At 35.8% G+C, this 12,697-nt stretch overlaps 1 protein-coding gene across 2 annotated transcripts in view; it reads right to left on the reverse strand.

Moving 5' to 3' along the window:
• Positions 1–12,697, reverse strand: part of LRPPRC (leucine rich pentatricopeptide repeat containing) — an 87,279-nt gene that overhangs the window by 59,315 nt on the left and 15,267 nt on the right. For both annotated transcript variants that reach the window (XM_040058683.2, XM_040058684.1), the window contains exons 8-14: positions 11,895–12,039; positions 10,959–11,101; positions 10,576–10,681; positions 10,388–10,495; positions 4,054–4,172; positions 3,350–3,443; positions 96–165 (exon numbers count right to left, since the gene is read on the reverse strand). In XM_040058683.2, the coding sequence (XP_039914617.1) occupies positions 96–165; positions 3,350–3,443; positions 4,054–4,172; positions 10,388–10,495; positions 10,576–10,681; positions 10,959–11,101; positions 11,895–12,039 (785 nt within the window). The remainder of the gene's footprint in view (positions 1–95; positions 166–3,349; positions 3,444–4,053; positions 4,173–10,387; positions 10,496–10,575; positions 10,682–10,958; positions 11,102–11,894; positions 12,040–12,697) is intronic.

The raw sequence follows: 12,697 nt of genomic DNA on the forward strand, positions 1-12,697 counted from the left end.
GCAAAAGACTGGACAGACTTGTGCTGAGCAAGACAGAAAAGAGAGGGAACTTCATTACATAGGGAAAAATAAAAGTATTTTTGTAACAAGCTTACCTTTTAAAACCCGAAGTGAGGCTGCTTCTAAACTGACGATAATCAACAGCAGGTGTGTTTTCTGAAGACACTGCAAACGAAAGCAATGTTCCTCAAGTCATTGTCAAAAAATCCGTGAACTGCAACAACTCAGCAGATCATGTAAACAGACCATCACTTGAAAAGCTATTTTGATAGTTTACTAAATGCTGACAAACATTTATAAATCAAGACTTAAAATATCACAGTGTTTGAAACAGTCCTGGTTTTATCAGCTCTAAATCCAATCCATTTCAAAAGCAATCAAATATTCAGAGTAAGACGTTCTCCCTCTACATCGCCTTTAATGTCAGTAGTTAATCAATTAGCTTTTTATATGAATTATAAATTGCATAAAGCATCTTTATCTGTAAGAAAGTACAAGACCAACTCCAAAAAGCAAAAGAAACCTCAAACAATACTAATCAAGAAAACTTGAGATATTAATATTAGTGCTGAAACAAAAAAAAATCCACTGAAAGCAAATGGTTTGCTAGTTGTTTCAGAACACCTACCTTGAAATAGGTTTTAAATTTTTGCAGTTTATTTTTTAAATAATAAAATAAAATAAAATTTTAAAAATCCAAGCAAAAATCAACAGCACAACACTTTCTTAACTGTTTGCTTCTGCTAGTATAAATTCCCTGACAAGAAAGAAAAAGTAGTTCCATCTAAAGCGTTAACCATTGAATTAAATTAAATCTAAGGGGAGAAAAAAAAAGATAAATATACAGTGCTATGTGTGTTATATACATTAATATTTGAACACAAAGGAAACTACAAAATCACTTAAAATCAGATGTCCCTGGGAGGTAATTTACAGTTATGCTTCATGTTGTCATCTTTACATATTTGTTGACTAAATATTCCACAGCATTCTACCCTCCTCCTGCAGAATTGCAATCTCTCACATTCCAGCACCACAGACCAGCAAAGAAAAAAATACAGTAGTGGGTGCATTTATGTCCTATATGAAGTTATCATCATCTCACTTCAGCTTCACAATGGAATTAACCACTGTAAAAACCTGACTGCACAGGGCCCTTTCAGCAAGGTCTGCGATATGGTAAGACAATAACCAAAATAAAAACACCAGCTCTAAAGGAACCTGGGAAGTCCAAGGCAAGAACATGCTAAGAGCACTTCCTTAGTCTAACTCCAGTTTTAAATGCTAGACCATTTCTTTGTGTTTGAAAATCTCAGCTGAAGTTGGTTTCAAGACACTCTCAATACAAATTCTCCTCCAGCAGTATATTAAACTTTTTGCTCATAAAAAGACGAGCAGAAAAGCATGTTAGTATGCTCAGCTGCTGCTGACAATCGGCAACCTGGTTTCCTTAGCAACAAACAAGTCTGAGAAAATCAAGAGGCTGACAATGAAGTGGAATGGAACGGCATGATAAAGGGAAAAAGCGGCTCTCATGTACACTGCCTTATGTGCCCAGATTCCTCAGCTGATGCTTCAGAGTTCTCATCTTGTCAGTAGCAAAAATCTATACATTATAAGGCATAAGGAGCTGAATCAATACACCTAGATAGCAGCCAGCATTAATAACCAACCTTTGCCTCCTCTGACTACACTGATGAGACAATCTCAAACTATTTTCCATACTGCATCTATCTTTCCCTCTTTGTAATACTGCAAAAAAGAGACAAGTCAAAAAGAAGAAAAAAAAAAATCAGCTGTTTAATATCTGTGCCTTATCATCACATAGGTGCTAATTAGATTTACTAGCATTCATTTCAGCTTGGTAAACTATTTACGGAGTAGCTTCCTTTAAAGCTCAAGTTCAAAGAAATTTGATATGTCTCCATGAATTATTAACCCTGGTCTTTGCAAACACTACAAAACATACCAGCATAAAATTTAAACTCACAGACAACGGCTAAATAATATACTATGTGATACTAACTTTGTGATAGTAAGACAGAATTCAGCTTACTCTATGTGTCTGTGTCATACTTTTGATATATACATTTACCATATACCGGGCATACATGTATTTGTGTCTTAGAACACATTAAACCAGCCTGCTTCAGTTCACCAGAATAGATGGAGGTATCTACACTTTCACAGAGAAAAAAACCCCACCAAACTATTTTACATTCCAGAAGAGATTTCACTGCTGTTAATAAACAGTCCTCCTTTGAAAAAATATTCAGGTTTTTTTTTTTTTTTAGGTACTCCATTTTTTAGGGTCAATGGTTGGGTTTATGCCTTCTTTTTTATAATAAAACCAAACAAAATACTGGCAGAATGTAAAGTGAATCTTGAGGATTCACTAACTGATAACTATCCAATACCAAAATCAAATCACTGATTACAACTACTCAGTTTTCTCATCTGCAACACAACAGCTTCCCAGAGTCATGGCATATAGACTACTTATTTCTGTATTTGTTAAATAAAACAGTTAATGACAACTGCAGCAAGCAACTGCTTAGGCTTTTCCCTGAGCCTTGGACAAATAAAACTGTTGTTTACCAAGAGATTTTTCTGTATCAGATTTAGCCCAAGTTTAGATATTTTATTAATATCCCAGTATACTAGGAATATAAAAACTAATTATTTAAATTTTGAAGAGCATCACATATTCCTACTTAAGCAAGCAAACTATCCCATCCCATACATTCAGTCAATGACACAAATTAACATTTGCAAGCATCAGAACAGTCTTTGGAGCAAACTCTTAAATGTGCTACAATTCAATGCCTAATTAACCAATCACATTTATACACTATTTCCATGACCAAGAGATCAGCAAAACACCCTCAGGTTAATGTCAGTGACCACCGGATCTTTAAAGCTGGTTCTTTCCTGGGTAGCTCTGTAGTACTTCAGAGCTGCATCGTTCCTTGCTTTTTGTAGTCACTGATGCTGCAAACAAAAGCAATCCCAGCACCAACCACCTCAGCCTTGTGAGAAACCAACTCTTGGCTTAAGCTAAGTACAAGAGCGTCACATTCCTGTCACAATCACGGTAATGCTGTTACTTGCAAATAACCTGTATGTAAATCTTATGGCTGAGTTGGATACTAAAGAACAATTAAACTACGATTTATGGTTCAGAACTGGTAGTTTCCATCTCACAAGTCATCACAGAAGACCTCACATGATAAGCATTTTGCCCAAGTTCCCCACATATGTTGAAACCTCGCATATTAATACTCTTAGCCTACAACCAATCCACATTATCACCAAGTACACAGCAACAAGCGACAGGAAAAGTACTCACTTATAGAAAGAACTCTGTCCAGTCTCCCCTGTAGCGCTTCACTTCTCAGCTCTGCTACATAGAGCCCAACACTTTCAAACAGGCAGCCGTTTTCCTAGAGAAAAAGCAATCAACCACGGAACTTCACACAGAGAAGACCCCTGATACTTCCCATCTTTAAACACTTCTTTCCCAAAGGTAGCTGTTGAGAACTTAGAAGGTGCTCTACAGAAATCTACGTGGCAGCCAAATAAGTTGCTACTGATGAAAAATTTTTTGTAGAGAAATCAACTGCAAAGAGACAAAGTTCTGAAAGGCAGAAAGATTGGGACAATTAAATTTGGTCTCCAATTCTCAATTCTTTAGTAAGTAAAAGAAACTGTTCACCAGAAACAACTGTAGTACTTCCAGTCCCCGGTAAAAAAAAAATAAAAAGGGCATTATTCATTCGTTTACTTTTCCAGTTCAGGAAACAAAAAGCTACTAGGTCTGGTGCAAAATACTTTGTTTAGCTCTGAAGAAGAAAAAGAAAAGCAGCAGGAAGAACACATGATAAACAAATCTTCACTGCAACAACTGTTTGAAAAATATTCTAAATATTCTGAACAGGCCTCACCATACCAGGTTTATACCTGGAGCACTACCGGGGTCTAAAGCCCTCACAGAGAACATAATATAAGAAGCCTTGTAATAGCCATTTTTACAAATATTACATGTAAACTCACCTTCAGCTGGGCATGGGCAGTTTCAGTATCAGCAAAGTTTTTAAAAACGTAGTCTGTATATGTTTCTGCATCAAGGTCCACCCCCAGTTTGTGCATCAATTTGAGGACCTCAAAGACACCTATTAAGGCAAAATTAATTAGGCTAAGAATTCAGAAAAATGAAAGTTGAGAATCAACGTGTAAAAATAAATGTTGCTTTACTAAAAAAGTAATTTGTCTCCTCAATTTCCCTCCTTGAAATTGCCAAGAAAAATCCTGCATTTCTAGTCTAGGTTTTAATAGAATTCTTAACTGTGAAACTTAAAACAGATGTACAAAAATTCATATTCTGTGCCATACTATAAAAACCAAAGTTCGGTTTGGAAGTTGATATTACACAAAATTCTTTTCTAACACAGCAAATATATCAGTCATGCTTGCAAAACATCTTATAGAGCTGTGTATCAAATTGTCCATATTATTGTTCATATAAAACAAATCTGCAATCTGATGCAAAGTACTCAAACTCAAGATATAAACACATTCTTAGTTTGTTCCTAGTATCCAACTCGGATCAGCGCTAGAGTTCAGGACTTTTCTCTGGGTCTGTTTAAAAGCAGTAACATGTTTGTATCAAATTGGTTGATTACTCAACAACACACCAGCTCCAAATTGGTAGTTCAAAAAAGCCTGGCGTCTCTCTAGCCCAGTGAAGCTACATGGTAACTTTTACAGAGTTCATGTGGTGTCACACAACTAGACTGTGTATCACTTCTGTAGCATTTGAAGACACCAGATACTAAACATTAACACTCCAGTAACTAGAGGGTAGTTTTAGAGTACAAGCCATTCTTTTTAATTGCTCACACTCTTCTGATTTGCAGAAACTTCTTACAGTAACCTTAGCTACCAGCCTCTGAACCCCTGTCAAAACCAATACAGGTATAATCATTTTTTGCTGGTGTAAAAATGATTTGTCAGTTGCTGCAGGACACCAGTACCAAATAGCATATGTTTTTTTCAACTCGCATTTCATACTTATTACTTTAAAAATGTCCAAAGTCCCTGTCTTTGCCCTGGAGTGCCACCTATGGAAAAGTGACACTTCCATGAATATTTTATGCAGTGCACTACGGTGCAAATAATCAAATGTGAATTCCCTTTGAGCACTTGAAAATACATGCAGGCAAGTCACACTAGATTAAAGTCGCATCATCTGTTCAAGTTTGCCTTAAACAAAACTCTGATTTTTGGACCAGAATCTGCAAAAAATATGAATAAAGAATTAATTACACTAAGTCTTTCTTCATACCTTTCAAATGTTGACAGCTAGTTTCTATTTCATGTTTTCAACATCCCAGAAAATATATTAAGCTCCCTTAGACTGAAACCTTTTCAAAAATAACTGTAAGAGTAACAAGTTTGAAGACTAAGAACTAGATCCCCTAGGAATAAGGTGTGGAGCACTCAGGAGGTTTGACCCCAAGCCTGTATGCAGAAGAGTGCAGAAAACAGGCTTGCCAAGCATCCCCACCCCCAGCAGACAGACTAGGGCTCACCTCCGGAGCAGGAAAGGGCAGGTGTGATCAACAGAACACGGGCACAACAGCAAGATGCAGATACCACAACCATATTGCACCACAGTAATTTTAGCACAGCCAAAGTAATCACAAGGTAAAAATGCAAATGTGTGGCAGCATTTTTTTTTTTTTTTAAGTGGCTGATGTACAATTTTTGGGGGGACGGAAGATTAATTAAACGCAAAAAGAGTCCTACATTTTTGAATACATTTTCTACCTCACCAAAAGCAGAAGTACTTTATAGCCAAATAAATATTTTCCACAATACTAAGCAATGAAACATTTCCATTTCAGTTAAAAAGATTTGAGCATTATGTACGTGGACTTTTATAAGTTCTTTGCTTCTCATACTGGAAAATGCACTGACCTCTTCTCTCTCTACCAACCAAAAACAGATTAAAAAAGAAAGTCACAAAACTACAGTCATGTTCATGCAGAACACTGGTCTCACAAACTTTTTTGAGAAGATCCCCCCAAATATACATGTATATTGATTTAGAATTTATTCACATGTACAGAACTGTACTGTTATATTGCGGGCATTATCAAACCTACATGAAAATAGAGAGCCAAAAATGATAAAATATTTATTTGCTAATAGCACACTCACAACCCAATGGATTGCCTTGCACATCCCACTCTGGAGACCACTGATCCAGAAGACTGGGCATGACTAAAACCCTCAGTAAAGTCTTATGGTCATCTCTCTGCTTGATCAAGAACAGGCTTTTTGAGATCTTAGACTGACATAGGTAAGTACACAGGAGCTGAGTGTACAAAATCAAATACTTGAGTAGAAAGAAGGTAGAAATAGGAAATAAAACAGAAGTCAAACAACTTCTTTTTATCAATACTGGAAACACCACTCAAGCACCACAATAGAACAGATTCCAACCTCAAATCAGTATATTGAAGAACAAATATATCAGAGATGAACTATGAGGTGGTCACAGCATTTATATGGTAGAGAAGCTTTTTAAAAACTGAAAAGTGAGGCCTGCATTTCAGTTTACCATTCATTTCCTAAGGATTTCACAGTTAAGTCATGCCTGTTCCCTACAGCAGTCCCATGAGAACAGAAGGAATTTCTTAAGGCAGTTATGTACAGCTCTACATGTGCAAGGAAGTTAAATTTGGCTTTAAGCAGTTTTCTGAGGAAACAAAAAAAAACCCCAAAAAACTCTTCAGTTCAAATGATGCCTCAAGTTTTAGCTTTCATATATTCAAGATTCTGTATTACACTGGTATATAATTCTGAACTTCATATAAAGTGTTAGCAAGTTCTCTTCACAGAGTAGTTAGACAAAACAATCCTTTTCCAGCCCAAGAACCAAGGACACTGCTGCAGCTTCAGGCCCAGAAAGTAAAAACAAGAGCGAATTTAGAAGAGCAATCTGGGAGGATGGGACTTCATAACCTGAAGCTGTAATTGGACAATTATCCCCAATATGTAAATGGACCAAAACTTACAAACATGTGAAAAGGTGTGACCCATCATCCATCTTGGGGGGAGCCTCAGCTGGGCTCTTCTACTGGCCAAGGTGTATCCTTTGAAAGCCTTCTAATAAATACCTACTTTATTCCTTTATCACTGTCTAGCCTCTGTTCTAGGTAGCCTCTCAAGGCATCACAAAAAGTACGGTCACATTCAGGAAAGCATAGTATTTAACTTATTTCTGCTGTGCTGGTAATTTCAGATCCACTCAGAATGTTCTTTGCCAGAAAAGTCTGTCTATAAAACAGGATTTCAAGCAGTGACTTTGGAAAATCACCACTCTTATTCCCCTCTGGGTCCAGACTCTTATTTTCCAAAGTAAAAACTTTCACATACCATTCACTAACCATGGGTTCTGCATGAAACAATAGTTTATACAAAAGCTCAACAACAGTATAACCCAAAAGCAAAGGACACACTTGTAAAAAGTGTTTTAAAAAAAATATGATCATTCAAAGAGCTACAAAATATTCAGGAATAAGCCTAAGTTGAATATTTCTGCTTATTTACACCGGCCTTCCTCATTTTAGTGCATAATCTAATATAAAATGACTCTCTGTGCCAGTAACAGATCCACTGCACATCGATCTTTTAAACCGTCCAAGCACCTTTCTTTCCTAAAAGCCTAATAAATACTAAGGAAATAAGTATTTATAAACTCATGTGACAGATGCACATAAGGGCAATGCCCCACCTGAAATTACTTGCCTGTGTAAAATGACTGAAAAGAACCGTTTCCTATTCCAGAGTGGTTAAGGTGTATTTAAAAATGGCCTTATGTAGTTTCACACCTCCTAGCCTCCACTTCACTGCTACTTTTCTTCCAAACATAATTCCGTAATACAGAAATGACAGACTTTTCTTTGATATCCAGTGTCAGATTTTGCCGAAATAAACATTAGAGATACATGTAATTAAACACTGCTATTTGTTATTTAATTGTTCGGGTCACACTCTATGTACTGATTCAGACATTTGTACACTGCAGTTTACAGTTGTGCAGTGTACACTCTACAACAAGCAGGTAGCTTGGTGTCTTATCTTATTCTGATTATTTAGTCTACATCCTATCATATTTTTAATAGTTTTTCCTCAAAGTTCTCTTCCATTACCAGCCTTGCGTATACCAAGACACAAAACTACACATTATGCTGGGCATCACTACTTTTTTGAGAGATTAAGTACTTTACTTTTGGTATGAGATGTGACACTGTGTCTATACTTCTGTTCACATTACTTTTTGCTCCTAGAAAGCACCATCCTATTCATTTACTACCTGCTATCACCCTTAGGTTCTCATTCCAGCATGACTGTTTGCCCTGTTATTTCTATAAAACAATTCCAGGGTGGATGAGGTTTATTCCCCCCATTTACCTTTCTTCAAGTGTATCGGCTGTATTTTTAGATAATGGAACTAATTTATTCATTTTTTTTATTATTAACTCAGAAAAATTTGAATGCAAGCTTCCATAAGGGAAGAAGACAACTTGTCTGACTAATTCAGCAAGAATAGCTACACTGGTTCTTCATTATAGAAGCAACAGAGCATGTATCCTCTTACCTAATATATTTCAAGAATTGCAAAACCTGTGTAGGTATGGACAGTGTAGGTATGGTTCCACCTGACAATATAAACTCGGATACAGAAATGAGGACCAGGCTACAGAAATGAGTTTTCAAATTCACAGCATTATCTTACAGCTATACAGAAGCATGCGCATGCAATGCCTCTGCAGACAGAGAAACAAAGACTCTACGGAAAATGGTTAAAAATACTGGAATTGAGGGATCCTTCATCTGTTCTCTCTTCTCAATTTTCTTACATGACTTCTAGCAGAAACTGCAGTTGCCAAAAGCACAGTTCATTTCTACAGTAGGGAGTCCAAATTAAGGCAACTTCTGATCCTGACAAAGACCAAAAGAAGTATCAAACCCTAAGTTTCTCCTGACACTCAAATACTACTTTAATTTTGGGAACCAAGTCTAAATCTAAAAATACTTCCAACATCTCTCAGAATTGTGTTAGTGAGGTGAAATTTTTCACAGAGTAAAAGAAAGCAGCTTTTTTCAGTATGCAGCATCCACACAGGGAAGTATGACACTGATTTCCATTTAACTTATTTTTGGAAACACTGTGTTTCGACTAAGTCACAAAGTACCCCACTAAAACAACATTGCCAGACTTTTAAAATATTACAGAACTTTCAAGGATTTGAAAACTTGGGAGAAGATAAACTTGGGCAGTAGTCTGGCAGGAACAGAGCCTAAGGAGTTAATAAAAACTGAATATTGTTTTCACAAAGGCTTTTTGAAAAAGACTTGAGACATTTTTATAGCCAGAAACAATTAGGGAATACTTGTTTCAGCATTTCTTCCAAACCGGAATGTGACTGTATATTTAAGATAAAATTGCGATATGGAAGAGTCTGCTAAAAGCACTTTTTTTTTGTTTGTGCATTTTGTTTGTCACCCAGTGTCACACTAACAACTCTGCATCTCATTCTAAAGCACATTATACTGTGAGATAAGATGAAAAAGACAGTTTTTTGTTTCCCCAAGGGGGAAGTACTTCTGTTAAAAGCATCTTTTTACAATACCATTCTTTCTGAATTACCAATAACGCAAACCAAAGAATTAGATACTGTACTCTAAAATTTAATATTTGTTCAATTCTTATTCATATCCTGTAGACATCCCCATGTGTAACAGGGGAAAGTATGCTAAATGCTTAAACCTACTTAAGAATCCCAAAGATTGAGCATTTTTGTCCTTCAATCAGTATGCTGTCAGGTCAGGCTCACACATTCAGCAATGGAAGTTCTCCTGCAGTTTTTATGATTGTAACAAAACTCACGTTTGGTTCATCAGGCAAATAATAAGAAGCTGGCTTGAATAAAGGACTGGGTTTGCAGTCCAAGAGAGCTATAATAACATAACCTTACTTTTAAATTCTTCACTTGGATTGCAGTTTCTGCAAGAGTAAACTGTAAATTGTAATGAGCAGCATAAAGAACGCTGGAATGCAGAAAGAATGTGAAGAGTTAAAAAGACAGCTGAACACTCACATCTTTCCATGTCAAGTGAGACTCAAAATTTGTAGAACTGTATCATAATCAAGTAAAAAAGGAGGTTTTAAAAAAGCCTTTCTGAAGGAAAAATTGTTTGAGACGGGGACAGACATACAGCAAGGGCTTCGTTTAATTTCTGAAGAATCTCACAGCGTAAGATTTGTTCCCTAGGTCTGCAATAATGCCACAGGAGCATTTATCAGACAACTCACCTTTAAGATTTTTCTCTTTCTCATATGCAACCAGCAGTGGCCAGCAATAGTGAGGTCTGAGCGGCAAGCCTTCTTCCTTCATCATCTTCATCACATCCATGGCCAAGGCTGAAAACATTCACAAAGTGATTAAACAGTGACCAAGCACTCCAAAGAGCACAGGTAAAATAACTAAACAAGTAGAGTACCCGATCTGTTGGCCTCCAAAGCACAACGCAAGACAAATGGTAACGGCGCCGAGTGCATCTTCGCTTCTTTTAACTCCTTACAGAATTGCTTCAGCTTGCTCAAAGGCTGCAAACAATTTCAAAAATTAATTTAATTTAATTCTCAAGTTGTTAAGAATGTCAGATTCTTCTAATGTTTAGAAAATGGGTATTACACAAGCCAAACAGAATTCCTTTGTGAATTTCAATTTACTATTCAAGTTAGTACAAAATAATAAAAATCTTCTTTTCCTCTTGAAGAACGGTGCAACAGCTCACCATTTTCCATCTTCACAGTCGCATTAAACTAAATAAATAAGCTGTTGTTACTAGATTAAGGAAAAAAGTATTACTATTGTGCTTACCAGATTTCTATTTACACAATGCTGCAAGAAGAAGCTACCTTGGTCCGTATTTTCACGTGATAAGTGACTTAAAGACTTCAACATGCTGAAGCTGATATCTTCAAAGCCGTGAGTTACCAGAGTCAAACACAGGTTCATTACATCTAGCAATTGAAAAACAGAAAACAACAATATTAATAGAGAGCACACAACTTTTTCACCTTAAGCTACTAAAAATATTGAAAGCTAGGAAAGTAAATGTTTTACAAGTACCATTAATCAGTTTCACAAGCCAAATTTGAGACTACCTTTTCCAGAATTATTTATATTTATCAATGAAATTCACTTTTCCCAGAAGAAGACAAGGCCAAAAAGTACAAAAGTATCACCACTGCAGCATGACAGAAGGGTAAGGAAAAGAGGAACATTTTTAGACATAACAAAAAGGGAAGAAAATGGATGAAGTATAATTATCAGTAATCAATCAGATTAAAAATACTGAGATCCAGAAGTGACTTTAAAGGTATGTAAAAAAAAAACTTTAAAGGGAAGTAATGAAATAATATTCAGTGCTTAATATCCCTTTTTTATGGCAGTCCTGAAGAGTTATCACAACAGGAATCTTAACAGTGGTATTTGAAGAAAAACACATGCTGTTTTCTTATAAAAGATTAATGTATTTCAGAAATTAACAAAAATTATAGATTAATTTTTGTATGCAAATTATTAAGCTGTTTCTTATTTAGATTTTATAAAACACAATCTAAAACACAAAACCAAAAATTAATCCATAAACTAATGGCAAAAACATTCCTTTCCCTCAGTATTCAAGACAAAAATACAAAAATTACCTATTTTTGGAGAAAAATTAAAAACAACAACAAAAACAAAACCAAAACAAACAAACAAAAAAAAAGGAAAAAAATGTTCTCTCTCTACTCTGCTGTAGGAACATACCTGGAATTAATTCCCTTTCAAATCTTATGCGTCCTCTAATATCCTCGATGAGCTGTGGAAAGCCAGCTTTGGCAAGGCTAAAAATCACCTGCATCAAAATCCTGTCCATAAGGTACCCTTCAGTCTTCTCAACCTCCTCTAGAGTCTGTAAAACCAAAATAAATTCAACTTGAATCAACTCCAAAGTGACTCAGAATACTTTTTAAATCAAAACAAACACAAAAACCTGGGCTTTTTTCTTTTTTAAAATCCAGATTTAGATAATGGAACATGATAGAAAAAATACACAAGAAGTATTAAGAGGGATTCAAACCCCTTTAGACTCTAAAAAGAAAAAGGGACACCTAAAATGGATATTATAACATGTAGTTTCTTTCTAATATCTAATAATATATGGTAACACCAGAGGTGAGATGACTTTCAAAAGAAATTCCTTTGTAAAGGGAAGAATGACTAATCATACATTTTGTCACTGCTTGGAACAATGTTGGTTGATGACTATTTGTTTAAGTCGCAGAAAAAAATTGTATTTCCACTACCCTCATCCTTGATTTGGTCTTCTACATCTGATTAAACTCCTGATACATCTCAGGAAAATTGGTTTGATCTTTTCCCATTGCTTTGTGAGTATTTCTTTGATTTAAAAAAATAAAGTAAGAGAGAATACTCAAATAATTCAGCTACACAAAGGGTTGTAAGAAAGCCTCATCTTACAAATACCTAAGTTGTTCATACGAATTCTCAGGGAAAAAAAAAATCATTTTTACTGGAATGATCCTGTGGTTTCAATGGCCAAAGGATGG

Source organism: Hirundo rustica, chromosome 3 (genome assembly GCF_015227805.2).
Source record: "Hirundo rustica isolate bHirRus1 chromosome 3, bHirRus1.pri.v3, whole genome shotgun sequence".
Taxonomy (NCBI): domain Eukaryota; kingdom Metazoa; phylum Chordata; class Aves; order Passeriformes; family Hirundinidae; genus Hirundo; species Hirundo rustica.